Here is a 21,131-nt window from a genome sequence, read left to right as displayed (position 1 = left end):
GGTATTCGCCTGCTGAACGCGTCACTTGATGGCAATCCTTGGTATAGGGGCAGATATTGTCCTAATTCCTCGTGTCTTCGCTTTCTTACAACGTAGAGGTCCTGAAAAATTAGCACATCGCATCCTTTCCGATGTAGAACTTGTCCATTGGGATGCCTCGCGTTCAGGTAGTGAAATCAAACTCGAAGATGCCCGGTTTTTGGCGGTTCGGTGCGAATCCACTCGATTTTATTCCAGCAAAGTCTGATGATACATATAGATGGGCATTGAAAGAAGCCGCCTACAAGGCTTTGTATCCTAATTATCGTCCAACTTGGAAGGATCTCACTTATTATCCTCTGGGCGCAATAAAACTCGGTTCTAAGCCGGTTTTATCTTTCAAGTATCAACAAGATCTGTCTTTCCATTGCTCCGTCACCCACGATGGAGACTATGTCTTCGCCACGGTCGTCGTTGAAAAGTAATCCAACCCAAAATGTATTATAATTATGCACTTTGTGTAGTCTACAGTAGCCGTTTGGGCCACCATTCAGGCCACCAAGGCGTAACAGACCAAGTAGCACCACTTTCAGAAGTAAAGTCTAGTTTCAGATTACCCGAGGCTACTCCATCTACATGCTCTGTTCGAAGCAGGGCTAGTCCTATTCCATGAGAAGTACTTAGGAGCTTTCCGGTACCTCGAGGCCGTGGTCCTGACCCCTCCATGATATTTGCAGGTTTGATGTCAATATTGGTTCCAAACTTCTCATGAATGTCTTCAGTTTCAGTTGACCTAATGTATGTATGAGCAGCAGAGAGTGAAATCAATTGTGTGGATCGTACTTGTGACGGGAGGAACTTTGTATCAGCACTGGCACCGTCCTCTTACGAACAGCACCCTTATGATATGTTCGCACAGTGAGCTCCTGGCCGATGTAACAACCTTTCCTAAAGTCGACTGAAGAAATTTTAGCAAGGGGAATTATAAGGAGACGGGAGTAGAGTGCGTACCTGCGCCCATTACATCCAAATTAGAATCCATTGGAAAAGCAACGCTTGGAACAATGTCGATGTGTCCTTCTGGGACCCCATGGAGTATCCGGTGAAGGTTGTAGGCATCTTGCGGCACTATGTCGTGATCAGAAGTTTGTGGGGCTGATACATTGTTAATCCTAGGTATACGGTGACTTTACAGAACGTACGTGGATCGCCCTTCCTGACTAAAAGCCTGTGCCCTATCCCGACTGCTCTTCTGTCTCTAATGATATGTTTTTGGGAACCCCACGGCCAGTCCTCCGACGTAGTAGGAGGCCAGACAGGCTCGATGGCGCCACTTTCAGCGAAAAGCCAGTCTCGCTCAGTATCCCATTCTACATCCTTTTCCGATCCCCAAGATGCCCAGCTGTCATATTCTTGTGAAACATCCCTGATTTTGACCTTGGCACGTAGGACATAGCGTTGAAGTAATTCGTGGAGGGACGGAGCGTCGGAAGAATGCGAATCATATTCTAACAGATAGGCTGGTCGTCCATTCGTGCTATAATCAGAGAATACAAGTAAATCGTAGAGTACACGTCCCTAAGCAGGTATAAGCAGAGTTGTAATAATGTTCCGAAAATGAGGCCGACCTGCGCATTCAGGGCAGCGGAAAAGAACGGGCGATTAGACGTCGGAACAGCAGAAGAAAGAATGCCATGAAGAAAATCGGGAGCTTGAGAGCCAGACACTGAAAGCACAGACTTGAAATTCAAACGAGCAACTGAGGGACCTGTTGGTAAAATATTTCGTACTGCTGGAGGCAACTTGAGAAGCGCCATTTCGGTTAGCAATGACGAATTCCAAAGACGCGTCCAGCTCACGTGTGTATCAAGCCCTATCAAGCCTCTTACGGCGCACGACCATGTCCTCTTCCTGCCAAGGCCTCCTAGATGCACTCAAAGACTGTCTCAAGCACTCAGACTGTGTCATGAAGCAGGGAAATCTACCCTCAGATTGTTTGAAGAACCATATGGAGGAGTTACCGGAGGAATGTCGATCTCTTAGAAAAGCAACGTTCGAGTGTAAGAGAGGAATGGTGTGTTTATCATTGATAACTTTCTCAACAATTACTAATGTTCTTCAACCAGCTAGATATGAGGAAAAGGTTCAGAGGCAATATTGTTGGTTCTCGATTTCAGTATGATCCAGACAGACCTCCTTCCCAATCAAAGTTAGGGTCGGAGTCGTAAATACCTATCGGTGCGTGGGACTGGAAAGTCTCTTTTGACGGGCCTCCGATTGACTCGTAATCCCAGCAGAAAAAAGGATGATTCAGCCAAGTATAGCTGACGCATTGATAATTAACGTCTGATTAACATCGATAATTCGTAATCACTTTTCACAATCCCTCACACCTTAAAGCATGAGCGTGGTCAGCCGTCTTACTCGCATAACTCCCCAACTCTTTACTATGTCCAAGCCTCTTGTCCTCTACACTTTCCCGACACCCAACGGTGTCAAGGTGTCAGCTTTCCTTGAGGAATTGAAGTCTGTTTACCCTTCCATCGAATACGAGTACGTGTATCTCTGTATCCCCACCTCCACAATCTCATCTCTCGAGCGCGTACTCAGCGTTGAGTCCATCAACATTTCAAAGAACACTCAGAAAGTATGTGTATTCAACTGGCATTGAGGCTGCGAGGGCTTATCACTCTGTCCGCGTCATTCAGGAACCGTGGTTTATCAAACTCAACCCGAACGGTCGTATCCCTGTGCTCGTAGATCGCAGCCGGAATAACTTTCCGGTATTTGAGACTGGTGCGATTTTGTTGTATCTTCAGCAACACTACGACAAAGAGAACAAGTTTGGATGGGACCCCAAGGTCGACCCTGAGGAATATAGTCAAACATTGCAGTGGATTTTCTTTGCTGTGCGATTTTTTCTCTTTTTTGCTTCCACGCATGCAATTCTGCTGACTGTATCTCCGCTAACCAGAATAGTGGTGTGGGACCTATGCAAGGTCAACGTGAGTTTATTCGGTCGCAGTTCTCATTAAACCAATGATGTTGACCTGTATATACCATCGTAGTCAATCATTTCATGAAGGCTGCCCCGGTGGACATACCCTACGCCAAACAACGTTGGTCTAACTATCAACTTATTTCATCATCCATGATCATGGTTCATTTTTTGTCCAGGTTATTACGACGAGACCAAGCGTCTTTATGGTGTACTTGAGATTCGTCTTAGTCAAGATCGTGACTGGCTTGTCGGTCCAGGACGCGGCGTGTTCTCTATCGCGGATATCAATGCGATATCATGGTCAGTTGGTCACAATTTCTCGTTGTTAGTTAATAACACCTTATTAAGGGTTCGTGTTCATGTCTACGGCGGCATCGAGTCATTGGATGAGTGGCCTAACGTCAAGGTAAGTCAAGTTTCTGCAAACTTGGTAATTGGTCATTTTCATTGAGATCTCAAAATTACAGAAATGGGTTGAAGCTGCGCACGCGCGACCTGGGTTTTCTGCAGGTCTTGACGTGGGCAGGTCCTAGTCGTACACTGGGAAATCATTACCCTCATATGTAGGGACCATTCTTATCATTTAATCCGATGTATCACTGCAAGAAGGCCCCCTGTGTTTCTTGAAGTAAAAGTTTGTATTCAAGCTGAAACTATGAATGGAGAGATGAGGGGACAGTCGTAGTAAAAGAAAACATACGGCCCACTTTGATGTAGTTCCTCCTAGATTCATTGATGGAATTGGCAGTAAACTCAGCGTCTTCTTCCGAAATAAGGGTTTTTGGTATATTGTTGGCAGCTGCAGCTTCAACCATAAGCTGTACATGACATAGTCTGTCTAATGCACCAAAGAGATAGACTGCTTCGTCTACTGTGTCTCCTACTGTACGCGCCAGTCACTAATCAGTGCCACAAAATATGATATACTTACGAGTTAATAACCCATGATTTTGGAGAATGCATGCCTTAGACTTGGGTCCAAGGGCCTTAGCTATGTTAGCTCCTTCCTCGTGAGAGAGCACAACTCCACCAAAATTTTTATATACACTTTGATTGTTATAGAAGAGACACGAGTCTTGAACAAGCATGTCGATTGGGCGGCCAAAGACCGACCACGCTTTACCGTGAATAGAGTGACAATGAGCTGCTGCCTTCACTTCAGGACGAGCTTTATGGATGGAAGAATCTGAGGACGATGGATGTTAGAAGATGATGCAAATTGTAAAGAAGAATGGCACACGAATATAGAATCCTGCTGCGTTGATGGGTGCTTGCGCTCCTTCAGTCGAGACATATCCATCCGGACCAACAAGAACGAGCATCGATTTCTGAGTAAAACCCAGGTTAATAGGCTATCATCAGCCCAATCAAATAACTCACGGTGATTGTCGAAAAGTGTTCGTCAAATGGATTCATCCTAACGTATGTCAGTATGATTTTGTCTCAGATGGAAACATAGTTGGTACCAGTAGTGGTCAGGAAAGACAGGATCACGAACAGTTATATGGCCCGCGATACCTTCTCCAAATCCCAGTTTACCCCAATAGCGAAGTGCGGCAGCCATATGTGCCTGCACGACAAAGCTTATGAGCAACTTGTACTTATTTCCCGTTGAAGCCGACCTTAATCCATTCTCGCTCCTCATAGGGAGAATTGAAAGATGGAACGGCTTTGAGTTGGATCGTGTCTATGAGTTTGATCGGGTAAGAAGGAATAAGCCAGCGACAGATATTTGTTAAGACTCACCTTCTTTATTACCCCTCCATGCTCTACGCAAAGGATCCTTGTCGAGAACTGCTAGTCTTTGACTGGCGAGTCCGTTTCCGTTCAAGCTCCCCATTACGATTCAAGTTCGTGTACTAGTTGGTGCGCTAGAGTTAGGCTACGGTTTAACTATATAGCCGGTCCATAGCCTGAGAGAAGATGATTATAGTGGCAGGAACCCTGTTATGAAAATCCGTCCAATCAGACGCTGATATTCCTGTTCTTCTCCTTTTTCAGAGGGTCGCTCCGAGGCCGTCGACGACGAGCAGCAATACTCTCACGTTGTCTCTGGATTTTATGCCGTTTGTGCAATGGACTCTACACTATCCTACATAATGAACTTCGTCTTCAATGAGTACGACTAATAGAATCAATTTCACACGCTAAATACAGGGACTTGGCAGGTGCTGGAGCTGAATAAACTTGATAAATAACTTTATGACGCGATAGCACAACGAGTCAGTTTCCTCCCTACTTATTTATCTGTCGACGTTTTGCTGCAAGGGCAAGGGTCGTCAATCATGATTCAATCATGAAGAAATTCATTCGAAGTTATGTATAACCCGCTCCATTCGGAAAGGAGCGTCCCCAAAATATGTATCCTTCTATTTTTTCATAACTCCAGCAACTCTCTTATCAACAGAATGGCACAGTCTGCTGTTGTGTTTAACCCAGCATACGGGGAAACGGCTCCGCTACTGGCTCTCGAGTCCGGTGAGTCCCTTGAATTCCCCTCAGTCAAGCGCTAAACATACAACAAGACTATGAGCCGCTCTTCGAAGATATAGAAGAAAGAGCGAAAGTAGAGAGGAGTCTCCTTAAGAAACTTGATCGGCGAATGTACCTGTTGGGTGTTATCTACATCTTGAATTGTGTGTATCAGTCAAACCTCGCGTTGAGGGTGCAGTTAACTCTTGCAATCTTTTCAGATATTGACAGACAAAATATTGCGTAAGGAGATTTTGTGGTTCTTCGTACCTTCGACCTACTCGCTTCCTTTACAGTGTGGCCAGATTGCGCGGATTTGAGGAAGACCTTAAGCTCGAGGGCGCGCAATATGCCTCATGTCTCGCTATAGTATACGTCGGATATTTACTTACTCAGGTGCCGTCGAATATGTACCTTGAGCACATCGGGAGGCCGTCGATATACCTATCGTCTTGCATGATATTGTAAGCAGCTCGCTTCCATCTGACGTGATAGAATGAACCTTATGATAGATCCAGGTGGGGTTTTATATCCATGTTGACAGGCGCAGCGCGAGGGTACGCTCTTTCAGTGAATGACTTCTCGCTTTACACTGACCTTGTGTAGATTTTATGATGCTCTTATTGCGAGGTTCTGTCTGGGATTCGTAGAAGCAGCTTTCTTTCCTGGAGCCCTTGTGAAAATGCTTTTTTAAACGTTTGAGCCACTATATTTGTCCTAATCGTTTCTAATTTAGTTACTTATCTCAAAGTGGTACAAGAGAGACGAGATCGGCCAAAGGACCGCCTACCTAGCCAATGGACTTTTGATAGCGAACGCCGCTGGCTCACTATTGGCCTCTGGAATTCTTGGAATCATGGATAATGCGTACGGGATCGCCGCATGGCGATGGCTCTTCTTCGTCGAAGGAGCACTCACTATCTCCGTTGCAATATGCGCAATGTATATACTTCCAGATTTTCCCAAGACATCCTCTGGCTGGCTTTCTTCCGCCGAACAGAGTCTCGCCATCCGTCGAATTCAAGAAGAGTATACAGTGGATGACAGCCCCGAACACCCGTTCAATGGGCTTTTATTGGCGTTATCGGATAGAAAAGTTTGGTCGCTAGCGATGATCCTCGGCTTGCATACTTTTTCTTCCTCGTTTCATATCTACTTTCCAACTCTTGTACAAACGATCGGTTATGATCCCATTGCTACTTTGCTAATTAGTACTCCCCCTTGGTTGACCGCTATCGTTGCAGTGATCATTATATCCAGGTATGATTTGTAGTTTCCATCATCATCATATTAACAGTTATTTGCTCACTTTAGGCATTCCGACAAGAAGTCTGAACGTTGTTGGCATATAACATATTCCATGGGTGTCGCTCTCATTGGTTATCTTATCGCTATATCAACTATGAATCCAGTTGTGCGATATATCTCCTTGTGCGTGTTTACATGATCGGTTTTTTAGGTGTGGATAACCATATCAATCTCATAGCTTCCTAATGACACAAATCCATGCGGGATACGTTTGCTTCATGGCATGGGCCAGTACTTCAGTGTCCGATCCACCTAGCAAACGTGCTTCGGCGTTGGCTTTGATCAACACCGGGGGCATTCTTGCGAGTATCTTTGTGCCGTGAGTTACTATTAATGTCATTAATATTACAAAAACCTGCCTACTCACGAGTCAATAACAGCTATGCATGGCCTTCTTCTTGGGGGCCGGACTACTCGAAATCTTTTGGCATCTGTATCTTTGCTAATATTCTCACTATCACTGCCTGCTGTGTCTTCCGAGGTCACCTAGCAAGTTTGAATGCTCTTACTACACCTAGAGTCCTACTTGGGAAGCAGTATCAGTACCAGTTGTGATTCAAATTTTATTCTACTACATAATGTAACTGTAGAAGCACTAGACATATATACATGAAAGGACCACCTGGCCATAGTGTGTATGTCTCAAACCTGTTCTCACGGAAGACTAGGGGTAGCCATTGCTGTCGTCCATTGGTCTCACACATGGCTTGGGGAGAGAAAACGAGCTTTTGTTCTGACTAGGATAATAAAATTATAGAGAAATAGATAGCTACTAGCACTGAACCATGCAATGCAGCGTGAGCGCTTAGCAACAACCAATCAGGGTTGAAGCTTTGAAGATTTGTCTGTGCAATGGTAGGATCACTTTGCTGCCACAGCACAGTTTCCTTCTCGGCCCGGCTTGTCGCTTCGACTTCATCTCACTGTCCTACGTATTGGCTACTCAATCCAACCACTTCATTGCAATGTTATTCGAAAAGCAGCACATATCATAACAAATCTTCCAACAATATCCTGATACACTATTGTGAAACAAAGACAAGTCAGGCAATCCAGGCAAGGTCAGTGCCTCGGCACGAGGCCCTTTCCCATGAATAATCATCCTCGAATATCCCGACTCATTACTGATTCCCGACACGACGGGAAATAAAACACTCGGCAACTCCTCAATCTGAGCGGAAGGTTCATGGCCACCGTCCATTGCAGACGGTCTGAGAATATACCGCTTCCTCCGGGGTTTGAGCTGGGTAATCTTTTGCCTTGAATGTATGTTCAACAGTCCTACAAATAGCTTGGGAGTTTAAGTATCTTTGCTGTCAACGTCTATATCAACATCTCTCAGTGTACCCACAATGGCACAAGAATCAAAAACTCCGATTCAGTTGGGCTTCATCGGTCTCTCAGCAACTGGATGGGCCGCTATAGCTCTCGCACCTCCACTCTTTGAGGAACCTCTATCTTCCAAATACTCTCTCGTTGCCGTATCCACGTCTAAACCCGAATCAGCTGCAGCCAGTGCAGCGAAATATTCCGAACTCGCCTCGAATTCCACAGGTACCTCAGTCACTGTCAAACCGTACCACGGGTCAGCAAAGCATATCGCGTCAAATATAGACGTCGGTATGGTTGCTGTATCCGTCAAAGTCCTGGACCATAAGGAGGTTGCGAGTGAGGTAATTAAAGCTGGGAAGGATCTTTTCATTGAGTGGCCGGCTGGTGTTCGTCTTGCAGAGACGAAGGAATTGTATGAGGCTGCGAAGGCCAAAGGAATTAGAACCATGATCGGGTTCCAGAGCAGGTTTACCGCGTATGCGTTGAAGGTAAGCATCTAGTCCATTGACTTACTCAAAAGTTATTGATATTGGATCCTAACAGGCTAAAGAAATCATTGACAACGGTGACCTTGGTAAAATCCTTTCCTCTACTTTCGTAAGTCTTCATGCTTTCTACTTCAAATGTAACTCGAATCATGGTATAATATCATATCAAGATTGTTTCCCTCACTGGATACTGGGGTCGCTTAATGCCCGCGAACTATGACTACACCCTGTCCTCGTCCAACGGAGCCACAATGCTTGACATCCCTGGCGGCCATGCTCTTGACATGTTCACCCACATCCTCGGGCCCATCTCTTCTCTATCTGCTATCATAAAAAACCAATTCCCTTTGACAACACTCACGGACTCAGACGGCAATCCCACCGATAGAACCGTCCCAAACGATTCGCCAAACCAAGTTTGCGTTACCGGCACATTAGCCAATGGGGCCTTATTTACCGTTCACTTTCAATCTCCTGTGAAAGAAGCTGACTTTAACTGGATCATCAACGGAGAGAACGGTGTTCTTCGGATTGTTGATGAGTCTGACCGGACGACCAAACGGGGATTTTTCGACGCAACTCCGGATGTGTATTTGAACGGAGAGAAAGTCGCTATTGATGCGGACAATATTACTAGGAGGACTGGGTTGAATTGGCAGGCGTTCGCTGATGGAGAGGTATCACAGTATGCGGACCTTGAACAAGCTTTGAAGGTGAAAGAGATTTTACAGGCGATTGTGAGGAGTTCGGAAGAAGGAAAGCGAGTTGAGATGCAATGAATCGATAGATGGATATGCATCTCGGTCAAAGATGGGGTCGTCTGACTACCCTCACGGTGAGTGCTCATCCCGCATGGTGATAAGGTAGACGTACACACATGCAGAAAATTGTATCCGATGAGGTTTTGAAAATATGAAGAGCCCTCAGAATGAATAAGGTGATAATAATGAGTTTGAACTATATTTTACGTTGTCGATCGTACCAAGCGCTTGTAAAGGCATTCTATCGAACTATCATGATCATCCGACAATTTCCTCGCTGGAGTCGAAGACTTCATACAGGAGCACATTTACCACCACACTCTATTTTATTTACTGCTATATCTCATCGTAATACGCACACGACTTCAAGCTTAGGTGATCCCCATTCATCTCAGTCTATTTCCATGGCCCATCCTCTGGATCCTTCAAATTCCGACGCCCAGCAACCGACTTATACAACAAATGACCTGCCGAACGATGAATCACTGCCCTCAGCACCTTCGTCTTCGATGTCGTCTTTGGATCCACCACCTTCACCGCCACCTCCACCTGCAATACCGAAATCCATACCTGAATTTGAACGCTCGAACTCTTCGAATCTACCTTCGACAGTGCAGCGTCATGAAGTTTATACCCCGGCGTATTCTCATCCGCCATTTCATACCCATGCTTTCTTCAAGGTTTTGGAGGGTACATTCCCGACGTCTATTGCACGGAGTCTCATGCGGGCCACACGCGCGTTGCTCGTTGACCGGATCGGAAAAGTTCGGAGAGAAGGATTAACTCATAAGGATTTGGATAATGTGTGTTTACTTAGTTTACATGTTTCCGTTTATGAATTACTAAATGACCAAGGCTATCTAGCAAGCATATTTGTTTCGTGCCGCGTTGTCAGAGCTTCGTTCAGGAATGACTCTGAATACGAAAAATGACTCTGCCACAGTGCAATCTGCCACGACCGCACTTCGGCGAGAGGTTGACAGGCTTGATGTAAAGATGAAGGAAGACATTACAACACTCAAACATGAGTAAGTTAAATTTCGTCTGCTATTCAGAATGCATTCACATATGCTCTGTATAGGATACAGATTGACCTTGACAATCGTAAGAATGAAGTCAAGGACGAGTTCGCTCGTAAAGATATCATTATCGAGGTATGCTTACTATAAATGTATGCGCAGCTCGCAAATATTAACATTTTATTTACAGGAATTGTTGAACAAATCCATCGTCAGCATCAGTGATCTCAGAACCGACGTTGAGGAAGTGAAATGGGATAACATGAGGCGGGCTGTTGGTATGTCCCGAAGTGTTGATTCTTCAATTTACTAAGCTCACTTCAATGGTTCAGGCGGGCTGTTCACATTCGCGACTGCCGTAGTCATCGGCATGGAGTTGCGCCCGAAACCTCCTCCACCATCCCCTCCAGTTGTTCCGACGCCTATAACGCGTGCTGACCTGGCACCGACTACAGCGGACGCGTTGGAAAAGATGGAATGGGTCACATAGTATTGAACGGTGGCCCGTTCGCGCCACTGCTTCATTCCCAATCATTCAAGATCTTGTATTGCAGTAGTAATAACACACAGGTAGAAATATTTCAACAAACGCCTATAATCAATCTATATACAATGTAACATAAGTATCTATCAGCGACTAAAGGGATCCCCTACTTTTACATCCAAGGTCCAACTCAGCGCACATCTAGCTTCTCCATCTCCGACGACAACGATTCTGCAGCATCTGTCGATTGTGCCCCATTAGTCTTGGTGGGCTCTTCGTTTTTCTGCGGAGCAGCAGCAATAGTCTCATCATCATCATCATCTTCCCAGTTGTCCTTCACGGGTTCATCAGCCTTCTTGTCGCTGACTTTCTTCTCCCTGCGCTTCGCGTTCTTCTTTGCGCTCTTGCTCAAAGGCTTTGAGGAATCGGCCTCTTTAGACGATGGCGGAATCCAGCCGATTATATGGCCTTTTGGCAGGGCGTTGGAATCCGCCTGGGTTTGCTTCGTCCCCCTGAAGCGTCTCACATCTTCTTGAGGCGTAAATCCTGGACGGATTTTGAGTTGTTTACGGACGCTGCGCGGATTTGAGCGATTAAGTCACGTATAAAGAGAGATAAGTTCACCTTCCATCCGACCGCCTGGACTCAGGAATCACCCGCTCGAGTGTCTGAGGATCAAGAGCGATTCCCGACGCAGTCTTGGTCGGGTCTATTGGTGGCAAAGAGGATTTGGACATGATTGCGAAACACAGCCACACATCAAAATTGCACAGTAAGCTTGGGCGCCTAGCTTGAGGTCCTTTTCAGTTTGTTCTCTGAGATGCGCTACGCAGTCCTCGTTACTGGCCCAGCAGGTGCTGGCAAATCTACTTTCGCAAAATCTTTTATGACCCACCTTGCCGCTTCCAAAAGGACTGGCCATCTCGTCAACCTTGATCCAGCTGCAGATCCGTCAAGTTTCGAATATGAGCCAACTATTGACATCAGAGACCTTATCAGCCTAGAGGATGTCATGAGTGAGCTGGAGTATGGTCCGAATGGTGGAATAGTCTACTGCTTTGAGTGAGTAAGTGAAATATGGCTATAATGATTTGGATAACCTCAGTTGAATACAACATACAAATAGGTATCTTCTGCAAAATATGGACTGGCTAGAAGAAGAACTTGGGGGCTATGAGGACGATTATCTGATCATTGATTGCCCAGGTTTGCTAGGCATTGCAGATTCTTTCGTTCTATATCTCAACTGTGTTTATGAAGGACAAATAGAATTATACACACATCATCCATTTATCCCGACGCTTGTGCAACATCTCTCTCGAATGGACATCCGTACATGTGCAACGTACCTTATAGAGTCTCAATTCATGGAGGACAAGTACAAATTCTTCAGGTAGGTATTAACTGACCTGGGAATAAATTGCGATCCTCATGTTCCTTGGGCAGTGGAGTTTTGTCTGCCATGTCCGCAATGGTCAACCTCGAAATACCATGGATCAATGTCATGTCCAAAGTGGACCTCGTCACATTGAACCCCGAAGATCCTTCGGGAGGTGCACGAAATGGCCTACGAAAAAAAAAAGATATCGCGAGGTCTGTCTCTTTGTCGAGTTATTTTCTGCTTGTTCCGGCGTAGAACATTGATACTAATATAATGTCAACTCTCGTTGAGCCGGAGCTAGTGTAATGCTTCTCGACCTTGATCTCCTTAGTCCTGTTTTGTACTATGAAATCTCCGCTGACACCGTCTCCTTGGCTCCTCACCTTCAGATATCTTGACCCAGACCCTCTATTAATTGCTACTACACGAGGCGATAAGTCAGATAAAACAAATCCACGCTTCCATGCCCTTAATCAAGCTATCGTTCAGCTGGTGAGTGCAGTCATTCATTCCTTGGCTTCTACCTGCATGTTCGTGTCCCGTGTATAAAAATCTCTCATCAAATTGCTGTATTGCGGAGATGAAAGAACAGCTTCCTGTCTGCATAGGTTTGCATCCATGACCTATAATAGCAGTTTCTGTTACAACTTTTTCTGATTCAGTTGACCCCCGATAGACATTGTGCTGATGGTAACCTACATAGATTGAAGACCACCCACTAGTATCGTTTCTGCCGTTGGATCTCACAGATACTGATTCATTGGAGTATGTTATAAGCCATATTGACTATACAATGCAATACGGTGAAAGTGAGGAGCCAAAGGAGGTTAGGATTTTCATACTTCTTTCTAAATTTTGCTATTTCTGACGACCTTCAAGCCTCATGACTTAGATGAAGGCGATTTCCAGGATTTGGAGTAAAATTCATGTCCATTTATATGCTATGCGAGCAGTGTTGTTTTATGTAGATTAGCCTCCGTTGCATACGACCCATATACATACAGTCCCCTCGTTTAAGATGAAGACATGAATGAATACAACATCCGAACATTCCGACTTACATCATAGATTTTGAATGTGTACTCAAAAGCACCGCCAAGAAAAACTCCACTGCGTTTCTTGATTCTCGCCCTCGACTACACCCCTCTTTTCGTACAATGCCCAGTTATTACCCTTCACAAGGCTCACATGTATCCCATCATCATCATGAACCAGTTATCTACACGTCAAGTCATCACTCTCATGGCGTACCATACGTCCCCAGCGGAAGTCAGCAGTATTACAGCCAGCCTTCCTACGGTGGAGAGAATGTAGTCTATGTTCCAACTCATAGCAGTAGTCATGGCCATGGTCACCGCTCTCATCATTACAGCACAGCGCCCGTAACTGTGGTACGTAGCGAACATCTCTTCGCCTGGAGCGAGAACTCATCATAGATACAGTACGCTGCTGAGGATGGGCATCGGCATCATCGTCGTTCTAAACATCGTCCTCATGCTACATACACTACTGATACTCGCCATCTAACACTCGGTGAACGTATCCGTCGTTTCTTTGGCTTTGGCCCCAAGCACCGTCAGTACAAGCACAAATCGAGAAATAGCTCTTGGGGATTCCTTGGTCGGTCACGTCGACGACGATACATGGATGCTCGCACGGGTGGCGAAGTTGACAGGCATGGTAGGCCTGTTTACCGCGTTTGAAGTCCAAAGTTGGAGGAATTTGGAATTTGATGCGAAGATTACAGCTCGGGAAAATGAGTTAACGATTGTTACGACCGGTGATACTAAATCTATACAAGGATTCAGATGATATCTACTGTCTACTTTATGTATCACATTTTTAGTCTTTGTATGTACAGCGTACATTACTACGCATTGTAGGATCTTATGGTATTTGCTTATCGACATTGAGCACAGCAGGTAGGCGCAGGGGGCACCACAGGATAAAAGCGCTGAGATCGCAATACCCGTTGGGGGTTGTTTGGCAACAGCTTTAGTAGTTATGTTGCCGTGTTGCCGATCAGCGCCGTGTCTCGCGTAGTGATCTATCCTGCTATCTACGTTTTGATACATGTCCACTACTTTCTGCGACTGAAAGAGCCCGTTTCCGTGCCAAAATCTCTTCTTGAAGGTCATCAGACATCGGAATGCCGTACTTATCTCTGTACTCGATAGTCAACTCTTCATCAATCCCCAGTGCACTCTCTTCCTCCCGACTTGTATATGTTGCAATGATAAAATCAAGTGGTACTTTGGGTAATGAAATCTCCCCATTATCACCTCCTGTTGAATGTTCAGAAAGAAGATGATACAATGCATTGTACTTCCAGAATGTCCGTGTTTCACCAGAAAGAGATGGCGGACAAAGTGGACAGTGCATTGGCACATTAGTACAGGGACTGGAGATTGACCATGTTGATGCGCTAGTATACCGCATTCCGGTGTAATGATAATCACAGTTAGACTCGATCTGGGGCTGTTTTTTTCCTTTTGGGTCGACCACAATCCGGCTCCAGCAATTGAATTGATCTGAGTCGCATCCACACCAGCCACATGGATTTGGTCCCATCTTATCTGCATAGTCGCACCCTGAACCCATATCTTCCCTAAGCATGAGTAAGATGTGTCCTCCAACATGTCTCCGCATGTCTGCAAGCTTCTTATACAATCCACATAATTTGCATGGAACTCCCTCTTTTGCATCTTTTTTAGAGACCAGGACCTTGGGTGGGAGATCTCTAACTTGGAACTGGTAGTCCCCATTTCCATCACGGTATGGAAGGTGAGATTTTGTGATAGAGGAGGCTGGAAATACAGGGAGAACTTTTCTGCATGGTAGACAATGAGTATGTGATTGAGAGAACCTGATTTTGAAGATACGCACCGGTGTTATTTGACGCTGCAAACATGCCGAGCGATGAGAACCCAAATTATAAGTGTTGGCACCCTTTCCAACAACAATTGACTGACTGCAAATGTCACAGTCTACAGTGTACTTTCCATCCTTGAGATAAACATCATATGCAATGATGCGATCGCCAGTATTAAGTCTCGCTGTCGTCGGAGGAGAAGCATTCTTATTTTTAGAGATTGTTGGCATTGATAATATAAAGATGATCCCGAGAAATAATATCAGGCAAGCGTAGTTGAAGAAGATAATTTTCCGCTGCATTGCAGCATGTACTGCCTCGTATACACGGAAGAGAGGAGATATCTTTTCAACAGCTCTACACACTAAAGCACAATCCGATAACTGTGAATCAAGCGCACGGCGCTGATCGGCAACACGGCAATACGGCAACTAAAGCTGTTGCCAAACAACCCCCAACGGGTATTGCGATCTCAGCGCTTTTATCCTGTGGTGCCCCCTGGGTAGGCGTCGCTCCATCGAGCAAGTCAAATGACAAATGAATGTTATACACAATGGAAGAGTTAGTGTATGTAAACTATGTTACTACTTAATATGATAGCAAGATATCTAGAATAGGATGGGGACTATGGTATCCAGGATATTCCAATAGGGTGGTTTTCAGCAATACAAGCAAAATAAACAAATAAGAATAAGCACGAAGGAGCAAGCACAGAAACATTGAGAATCAGTCCATCTCTGTATCGACGTCCTGAAGAGCTTGAGCAACGGTAGACGCGCTCTTGGACTTCTCGTTCGCAGCGTTGAGCCACAGTTGCGCTTGACCCAGGATTTCTGTGATAGTTTCCATCATTTCTTTTCGACCTACAGCTTCATTGGGATCATCTTGGACATTCTCCCAAAGTATCGCAAGGTTGACCTCGATCTAGTAAGAATGAAATCAAGTTGACATCACAATGATTCATGATACACCACAAAAACGCGTACCTTCTTCGCAAGCTCTCGGAATGCAATATTGAGTGCATCTCCAACCGAAGAACACATGGTTGATAGTCGCTCCATTATGGTATCGGCACCTTCATCGAATACATCATCTTTGCGCTCGGAGAGAAAAGTACGGAAAACAAGCTGGATTCAGAATGGCTGTTCAGAGGTTGTTTTCCAAGGAAGCACATTGCAATCCAGAGCCCACCTTTTGACGAGCAACCGAACCTTTACCCGTTTCCTCCATAGCTAGATCATAACCGTCAATGAGGTTGTTCTGCACATGTGGTGCCAAGCATCGAGAGACATCTTTCTGTTGTGTGGTAATTGTGTCACGAACAACAGCAACAACCTGTTTGAGCACGACGTCCGCTTCTGCTTTGCAAAGGTCACCTTGCATTCCGACACGTTCTCTTAGTCCGGCCGCTGCTGATTCCACCATGTCATCAAGAAGACGACAGATGGCAGCTTGCACAGTCTCCTCGAAGTGGGACAGCAGGTCAGTTTCGAAAAGCTTACCCCACGAGGTTGCGATGTTTTTGGTGAATGGAGAAAGAAGTTCTATGTTTAAATTGCGACGGAATTCGCCATGTCTTCGCAGTGTCGCACGGTATGAACCCCTGCTCTTCATATAAGCATTTTCTAGATATCATCCACTCCAGAAAGCTCACCAGTGCATAGATGCAGCAAAGGAGTCTGAGATTTCAACTGCTCCATTAGCAGACTAACGACATAGACCAATCAGACGGGAAAAGATCAATTCAAAAGACGTTACAGACCAGAGAAGCGCCAACTCGGCACTTGTCCTCGAGGCCATCCTTCGGTATCTTATTAAACCTATCACGCCAACGCTACCCACATTACAAAACATACCTTGAACCGTTCTTGAAGCTGAACGACGCAATCCTGGATGAGTCTGCCAAACTCCTGACAAGAATATGAGCACCCAAGCAATCTTATCGACAAAATAAAACTTCACATCAGTTAATCTAGGCGTGATGCCTGTGGAAGGCTTTTTGTCACGCTGCATTGCAATTAGACCTTGGTATTCTGCCCGGCTATTGAGGAATGCGGTGAATGGATCGTCATCCACTTCGGAATCAGACGTATAGGGATATTCATATTCGTTTTCATCGTCCATTTCCGACTCCCATTTATCTTGCAAAGCTTGTCGATCTTCGGGTGTGACGCCTCCAATGCCGCTCACGAAGCTATTGATGTTGGTTGCGAAAGTCTTCAGAGAATCATAGAAATTCTTGACCGCACGTGTACGAGATGCAACCGTCAAGGTATGGCACCACGCCTGAAGATCAGGAATACCTGGTCATTTTTTGAGTACAATCGTGCCTCCACAAGTAGAATTGAATTGCCGCACCGGTGGAGGCTTTGTCGGAAAAACAAGTGGGCTCTCCATCTCCCTTCACCTGGTCTTGAGAAGAAATCAAGGTCCAAATTGGAGACAAAAATCATGACACGTACTAGTTAGGCGTATGTAGTCGCGACTAGAGCATGTGAAAACAGGCAAATTGATAGCCTCGTAGTCTATAACAATTTATCATGAATGCACCCATCTCCTTCAGCACAACGCACCTCGTTGATTGATACTGCTGTCAAAATTTTGAGGATCTTTTTCTTCGGCAGCCTCGTCTGGTTTACAAATAGGTATCGAACTCGGAGAATCTGGACTTCATGCTTACCATCGAGCTCTTTGAGACCTATAAGAGGAGCATTCAATGGTGGATGATTACGAGGCTGGAAGAACGTACCAGTCCGGAAATCTTCCTTCAATACGTCACGAGAGAACTAAGGGTGCCGTATAAGTATCTGGTTTAGCAAACAGATAGATATAATTTTACTTCAGATCGCTTCAAAGAGCACCAACCGTTCTTAGTCTTTTGAACCTTGCCTAAAGACTTCTTCAAATTGGCAAGGCGATCGAGCACGGTCTTTTTGTCTTTGCGTGATTCGGACAGGCGAGCCCGCGAAGCCGTAATATCGGCTTTCGTGTGCTCCAGCTTTGCTTTAACGCTCTCTACCGTGGCTTCCTCAACAAGCTCTTCGACTTCAATATCACTGTTACCATCTTCATCACAAGAGTGTTCACTGCGATCGGATTCAGAACCTTTGTCGTCAGAAGCGTCGGAATCAGACTCCTTGTCAGTGTCGCTGTCGATTTCACTATCCGAGTCATCACTTGCGTCTTCTTCCATGTCGTCAGTACTGTCCTGCCCCGAGTTCACAGAGTTGCGTCTGCGCTTTGAAGATCCTTTTTTGCCTTTACGTTGATTCTTACGCTTCTTAGCATTGGACTTGGACGCAACACTTCGGGTGAGAACAGGAGTGAACTCGACACCATCCTTGAGAGCCTCAACATGCTCTTCGTGCTCTTTATAAACAGCGCGAAGAAATTTAAGCTCCTTTTCGATACCTTTCAGAGTGTGGTCAGATCAAGCCAGATAGATATTTGAAGATAACTGACCTTTTATGGTTCTATCTAGATTTTTCTTCGTTATTGTGGCCTCCTCTATCTCCTCGTTGATTTTTTCAAGGTCATCCTCAATTGCTTCAAGCTCGGGGTCATCCTCGAGGTGCAATGCACTGATGACTTCTGAACAACTGATGTCGTCGGTTTTACTCGCTGAGTAGAGACCATTTCAAAAGTAAACATACATATAGTAGTTCGAACGCACCTATGAAAGTAATGGCGTGGTCGTCATAACTGTATGACGGAGGCAGGTTAATCGTGGTCCAAGCAGTGAAGTCAAGGGTACACTGACTTTCCATCTATTTTACATCAATTCTGAGTTATGAGCGATGCAAGAACACAAATCTAGTACTCACCCACTGAGTATATAGAGAGAAAGATCAGTTAAACTCTTGACCTGGTATTGGAAACTCACTTTTCAGTTGCAGTTTGAACGCATCTCCAAGTAGATCGCGTGCAGTCTTGTCATCAACCGCTCTTTGCAACAAAAAAACATCAGTGAACATCGCAATAGTAAAGCGCAGACATCAGTACCTTGTAATCTAGAATGCGTAAGTGAAGCGGATAAGAACTTGAGTGCTTCCTTGTGCTGTCAAACTTACAGGTGCAAGGATCCAAATGCACTGGACATATAAGCTGATCAGTAAGCTAAAAAGACTGGTTGCATTTAGAACACTCACCTGAGCTCTCTTCATATAGTCCTTAGCAATAGAGTTTCGAGCAGCATTGGCATCGGCAACACCTACAATATGAATCAATATCGACAGCTCACGCAATTATTCGCTCCGTCCCAAAACGAAATCACTCACCAGGAAGGTCAACAAGAATGCATCCAGAAGAAAGACATTCGGCAGGACACCGAACGTTGACTTGCCGGATAAGCGGCCAGAAAGCCGGTCCATTGCAATCCTTTTTCTTACTGACACCAGCTGCCTCACGAACCTTGTCCATAAGGGATTTCTCGTCGTTCTTCTGTTTCTTCTTGTCCTTTTTACCGCGACTCTGGTCTTTGGAATCAATATACTTGGCAATCTCCTCACCAAATTGTCGAGAGTTCCGAGCGGATATATGCTTGGTGCTGCCAAGAAGCTGCGCAATCCCTGATCGCATGCATTACAACAAGGTAATACCAAACGGAGCTTCGAACGTACTAGGATCATGAACGACTATCTGGTCAGTAGTCATTGTAACCAGTCTTTCTTGCGTTAGAGTAGGATATACAGCATGAACCTGTATGTGAAGTTGGTAAGGTTCGAATGAGTGCAAGCTACACACAGACCTTTTGCCAGGCGACACCAGCATCACTCTTGAGGTCGTGAGTTCGTTTGAGACTCCCATCTTCCTCGACTAGATCAGACTGAAGGATTGAGAGCTCTTGTTTCCATTCGGAAGCGTTCAGAAAGGAAACATCGGCGTCTATTGTACGTTCGGAGTGATACGCTATCTCGGTAACAACTGCAAGAAGAGATGAATCTGGTTGAAGTTTGAGAAATATTGAAACAAAACTTACCCGCTGTACAAGCTAGAAAGAAGTATGAAAGTCATTTAGTACGATGGACAATAGGCAAACTCTCTTTTTACCTCGCATGCCAGAAGTGGGTACGATGTTATCTTTCGCCCAAAGTCAGCGACAACAGGATTGCACAACGGTACTATTTGGAGACTTTACCGTCAAGAAGAGCATTCAGAATGGACGACTTTCCAGCGCCGGTGGCTAGATACGAATGGATTCAACAGGAGATTGACCAGGAAAGAATGCTGGAAGACAAACCTCCGCAGACAGCGATCAATGTTTTTGGAGTGGACTGAGCCTGGAGGCTGCAAAGCAGGCGAGAGGAAATCAGCAACGCAAACACAGAAACAGACCAAAATGTACTTACTTTAACAAATCCTTATTCCAAACATTCTGTCTAAGTTTGCTCCCCAGATTTAATCTGCCCATGTAGGCTTTCAGGCATTTAACCATCTCTAAACCCTCTCGAAGAGCTGAATCTGACGAATAAGGGACGTCCCCGACAGACCGATAAACGGTGTACTTTTTTCTTTCGGCTGAAACTGGCGACGCGTTTGGTGAATGCGCATCATCCATATTGCGGAAAAGATGGGAAGAGTTGGCTGTTAGCTAATGAAAAGTATTAGTTCATTACAAGCAGAAATATGACAAAAATACTCACAGAGTCAGAGACTGGCTCTGGTTTGACCTGAACGTTTGAGGATGCTGTGTTCACAGAAGCAGACGTAGATAGGGGCGCAGGAGGAATCTTAGCTTCGTGAGGCTCAGATTTGACCTGAGGATGAAATAGTGAGAAGATTGCGGTCATGGATGGAATTCAGTGGAATATTACGATGGAAGTATTCATACGGGAATTTTCTTTCCGATTCATGCAGTATAGAGGAAACGCGTGCTGAACGCGTGATTGAGACTTTAGAAAGTGGGATGGGCGTGGATGATATGTAAAGAAATGAAAAACGCGGGCAGCGGGCTAAGAACTTAAAGAAGGGTCAAAATAAGTCCAAACCAGATACTAATAGAGTAACGCGACGGGTTGCACATGTGACTTTTCGC

At 45.2% G+C, this 21,131-nt stretch overlaps 13 protein-coding genes across 13 annotated transcripts; 8 read left to right on the top strand and 5 right to left on the bottom strand.

Moving 5' to 3' along the window:
* Positions 1 to 28: 28 nt before the first annotated feature.
* C8R40DRAFT_1035472 (4'-phosphopantetheinyl transferase) lies at positions 29 to 464 on the top strand (the record flags this gene model as incomplete). The annotated part of the gene is made up of 2 exons (XM_046223508.1): positions 29 to 210; positions 260 to 464. 2 exons carry the CDS (start codon positions 29 to 31, stop codon positions 462 to 464), a joined length of 387 nt encoding a protein of 128 aa, XP_046090825.1.
* A 40-nt stretch (positions 465 to 504) lies between these two features.
* Positions 505 to 1,796, bottom strand: C8R40DRAFT_1034441 (Aminomethyltransferase folate-binding domain-containing protein; the record flags this gene model as incomplete). The annotated part of the gene is made up of 5 exons (XM_046223430.1): positions 505 to 772; positions 823 to 937; positions 991 to 1,134; positions 1,182 to 1,557; positions 1,608 to 1,796. 5 exons carry the CDS (start codon positions 1,794 to 1,796, stop codon positions 505 to 507), a joined length of 1,092 nt encoding a protein of 363 aa, XP_046090824.1.
* Positions 1,797 to 1,879: 83 nt separating this feature from the next.
* On the top strand, positions 1,880 to 2,207 carry C8R40DRAFT_1035261 (cytochrome c oxidase assembly protein PET191-domain-containing protein; the record flags this gene model as incomplete). The annotated part of the gene is made up of 2 exons (XM_046223486.1): positions 1,880 to 2,053; positions 2,106 to 2,207. 2 exons carry the CDS (start codon positions 1,880 to 1,882, stop codon positions 2,205 to 2,207), a joined length of 276 nt encoding a protein of 91 aa, XP_046090823.1.
* Positions 2,208 to 2,428: 221 nt separating this feature from the next.
* On the top strand, positions 2,429 to 3,513 carry C8R40DRAFT_1034951 (glutathione S-transferase C-terminal-like protein; the record flags this gene model as incomplete). Its single annotated transcript, XM_046223467.1, has 8 exons — positions 2,429 to 2,532; positions 2,590 to 2,626; positions 2,688 to 2,888; positions 2,954 to 2,984; positions 3,048 to 3,098; positions 3,157 to 3,280; positions 3,329 to 3,386; positions 3,448 to 3,513. The coding sequence occupies 8 exons, from the start codon at positions 2,429 to 2,431 to the stop codon at positions 3,511 to 3,513; spliced, it is 672 nt and encodes a 223-aa protein (XP_046090822.1).
* Positions 3,382 to 5,102, bottom strand: C8R40DRAFT_1083034 (arad-like aldolase/epimerase). The gene is made up of 8 exons (XM_046227226.1): positions 4,727 to 5,102; positions 4,603 to 4,667; positions 4,447 to 4,550; positions 4,361 to 4,397; positions 4,221 to 4,308; positions 3,912 to 4,166; positions 3,688 to 3,863; positions 3,382 to 3,633 (listed from the first exon to the last, which is right to left on the bottom strand). Exons 1-8 carry the CDS (start codon positions 4,818 to 4,820, stop codon positions 3,577 to 3,579), a joined length of 876 nt encoding a protein of 291 aa, XP_046090821.1. The 5' UTR covers positions 4,821 to 5,102; the 3' UTR covers positions 3,382 to 3,576.
* Positions 5,103 to 7,513, top strand: C8R40DRAFT_1244600 (major facilitator superfamily domain-containing protein). The gene is made up of 10 exons (XM_046233609.1): positions 5,103 to 5,458; positions 5,506 to 5,616; positions 5,674 to 5,695; positions 5,749 to 5,916; positions 5,971 to 6,009; positions 6,059 to 6,128; positions 6,189 to 6,712; positions 6,767 to 6,883; positions 6,939 to 7,079; positions 7,141 to 7,513. The coding sequence occupies exons 1-10, from the start codon at positions 5,299 to 5,301 to the stop codon at positions 7,313 to 7,315; spliced, it is 1,527 nt and encodes a 508-aa protein (XP_046090820.1). The 5' UTR covers positions 5,103 to 5,298; the 3' UTR covers positions 7,316 to 7,513.
* A 262-nt stretch (positions 7,514 to 7,775) lies between these two features.
* Positions 7,776 to 9,535, top strand: C8R40DRAFT_1244598 (NAD-binding Rossmann fold oxidoreductase). The gene is made up of 3 exons (XM_046233608.1): positions 7,776 to 8,580; positions 8,636 to 8,689; positions 8,751 to 9,535. Exons 1-3 carry the CDS (start codon positions 8,113 to 8,115, stop codon positions 9,357 to 9,359), a joined length of 1,131 nt encoding a protein of 376 aa, XP_046090819.1. The 5' UTR covers positions 7,776 to 8,112; the 3' UTR covers positions 9,360 to 9,535.
* A 315-nt stretch (positions 9,536 to 9,850) lies between these two features.
* Positions 9,851 to 10,850, top strand: C8R40DRAFT_1034297 (uncharacterized protein; the record flags this gene model as incomplete). The annotated part of the gene is made up of 5 exons (XM_046223418.1): positions 9,851 to 10,144; positions 10,206 to 10,369; positions 10,423 to 10,495; positions 10,551 to 10,638; positions 10,693 to 10,850. The coding sequence occupies 5 exons, from the start codon at positions 9,851 to 9,853 to the stop codon at positions 10,848 to 10,850; spliced, it is 777 nt and encodes a 258-aa protein (XP_046090818.1).
* A 304-nt stretch (positions 10,851 to 11,154) lies between these two features.
* On the bottom strand, positions 11,155 to 11,569 carry C8R40DRAFT_1022937 (uncharacterized protein; the record flags this gene model as incomplete). The annotated part of the gene is made up of 2 exons (XM_046223033.1): positions 11,155 to 11,419; positions 11,469 to 11,569. Coding segments are annotated over 2 exons (366 nt in total), but the record flags the coding sequence as incomplete, so codon positions are not given.
* A 95-nt stretch (positions 11,570 to 11,664) lies between these two features.
* Positions 11,665 to 13,146, top strand: C8R40DRAFT_1034271 (GPN-loop GTPase; the record flags this gene model as incomplete). Its single annotated transcript, XM_046223414.1, has 7 exons — positions 11,665 to 11,906; positions 11,971 to 12,050; positions 12,105 to 12,237; positions 12,291 to 12,437; positions 12,615 to 12,717; positions 12,929 to 13,051; positions 13,105 to 13,146. The coding sequence occupies 7 exons, from the start codon at positions 11,665 to 11,667 to the stop codon at positions 13,144 to 13,146; spliced, it is 870 nt and encodes a 289-aa protein (XP_046090816.1).
* A 236-nt stretch (positions 13,147 to 13,382) lies between these two features.
* C8R40DRAFT_1165963 (uncharacterized protein) lies at positions 13,383 to 13,928 on the top strand (the record flags this gene model as incomplete). The annotated part of the gene is made up of 2 exons (XM_046230774.1): positions 13,383 to 13,616; positions 13,668 to 13,928. The coding sequence occupies 2 exons, from the start codon at positions 13,383 to 13,385 to the stop codon at positions 13,926 to 13,928; spliced, it is 495 nt and encodes a 164-aa protein (XP_046090815.1).
* A 222-nt stretch (positions 13,929 to 14,150) lies between these two features.
* Positions 14,151 to 15,136, bottom strand: C8R40DRAFT_1234141 (uncharacterized protein; the record flags this gene model as incomplete). The annotated part of the gene is made up of 2 exons (XM_046233356.1): positions 14,151 to 15,055; positions 15,108 to 15,136. 2 exons carry the CDS (start codon positions 15,134 to 15,136, stop codon positions 14,281 to 14,283), a joined length of 804 nt encoding a protein of 267 aa, XP_046090814.1. The 3' UTR covers positions 14,151 to 14,280.
* A 360-nt stretch (positions 15,137 to 15,496) lies between these two features.
* On the bottom strand, positions 15,497 to 21,058 carry C8R40DRAFT_1083015 (uncharacterized protein). The gene is made up of 27 exons (XM_046227225.1): positions 20,928 to 21,058; positions 20,740 to 20,853; positions 20,446 to 20,687; positions 20,337 to 20,383; positions 20,235 to 20,279; positions 20,147 to 20,176; positions 19,845 to 20,020; positions 19,717 to 19,795; positions 19,375 to 19,665; positions 19,246 to 19,307; positions 19,164 to 19,188; positions 18,977 to 19,040; positions 18,771 to 18,799; positions 18,560 to 18,718; positions 17,937 to 18,508; positions 17,847 to 17,883; positions 17,778 to 17,795; positions 17,671 to 17,727; positions 17,560 to 17,622; positions 17,456 to 17,509; positions 17,060 to 17,400; positions 16,954 to 17,007; positions 16,860 to 16,898; positions 16,752 to 16,804; positions 16,289 to 16,700; positions 16,084 to 16,224; positions 15,497 to 16,021 (listed from the first exon to the last, which is right to left on the bottom strand). The coding sequence occupies exons 3-27, from the start codon at positions 20,652 to 20,654 to the stop codon at positions 15,824 to 15,826; spliced, it is 3,255 nt and encodes a 1,084-aa protein (XP_046090813.1). The 5' UTR covers positions 20,655 to 20,687; positions 20,740 to 20,853; positions 20,928 to 21,058; the 3' UTR covers positions 15,497 to 15,823.
* Positions 21,059 to 21,131: the final 73 nt, after the last annotated feature.

The sequence above is a fragment of the Lentinula edodes genome, assembly GCF_021015755.1.
Source record: "Lentinula edodes strain Le(Bin) 0899 ss11 chromosome Unknown C8R40scaffold_3, whole genome shotgun sequence".
NCBI lineage: Eukaryota > Fungi > Basidiomycota > Agaricomycetes > Agaricales > Omphalotaceae > Lentinula > Lentinula edodes.
The sequence above is the reverse complement of the archived record's forward strand: the minus strand, read 5'-3'. Positions and strand labels throughout refer to the sequence as shown.

Excerpts from the sequence above, each read along its gene's own strand:
- C8R40DRAFT_1083015 (XM_046227225.1), bottom strand. The coding sequence starts at position 20,654 with ATGGATGATGCGCATTCACCAAACGCGTCGCCAGTTTCAGCCGAAAGA. Across the intron at positions 20,384-20,445 it reads TGGAATAAGGATTTGTTAAA|CCTCCAGGCTCAGTCCACTC; the intron begins GTAAGTACATTT and ends CCTGCTTTGCAG. Across the intron at positions 18,800-18,976 it reads AAACTGCAACTGAAAAGTGA|TTATGACGACCACGCCATTA; the intron begins GTTTCCAATACC and ends TCCGTCATACAG.
- C8R40DRAFT_1244600 (XM_046233609.1), top strand. The coding sequence starts at position 5,299 with ATGTATAACCCGCTCCATTCGGAAAGGAGCGTCCCCAAAATATGTATC. Across the intron at positions 5,696-5,748 it reads ATTGACAGACAAAATATTGC|TGTGGCCAGATTGCGCGGAT; the intron begins GTAAGGAGATTT and ends CTTCCTTTACAG. Across the intron at positions 5,917-5,970 it reads CTATCGTCTTGCATGATATT|GTGGGGTTTTATATCCATGT; the intron begins GTAAGCAGCTCG and ends TGATAGATCCAG.
- C8R40DRAFT_1244598 (XM_046233608.1), top strand. The coding sequence starts at position 8,113 with ATGGCACAAGAATCAAAAACTCCGATTCAGTTGGGCTTCATCGGTCTC. Across the intron at positions 8,581-8,635 it reads TTACCGCGTATGCGTTGAAG|GCTAAAGAAATCATTGACAA; the intron begins GTAAGCATCTAG and ends GGATCCTAACAG. Across the intron at positions 8,690-8,750 it reads AAATCCTTTCCTCTACTTTC|ATTGTTTCCCTCACTGGATA; the intron begins GTAAGTCTTCAT and ends TATCATATCAAG.
- C8R40DRAFT_1083034 (XM_046227226.1), bottom strand. The coding sequence starts at position 4,820 with ATGGGGAGCTTGAACGGAAACGGACTCGCCAGTCAAAGACTAGCAGTT. Across the intron at positions 4,398-4,446 it reads GTCTTTCCTGACCACTACTG|GATGAATCCATTTGACGAAC; the intron begins GTACCAACTATG and ends GACATACGTTAG. Across the intron at positions 3,634-3,687 it reads CTAGGAGGAACTACATCAAA|TTTCAGCTTGAATACAAACT; the intron begins GTGGGCCGTATG and ends CTCCATTCATAG.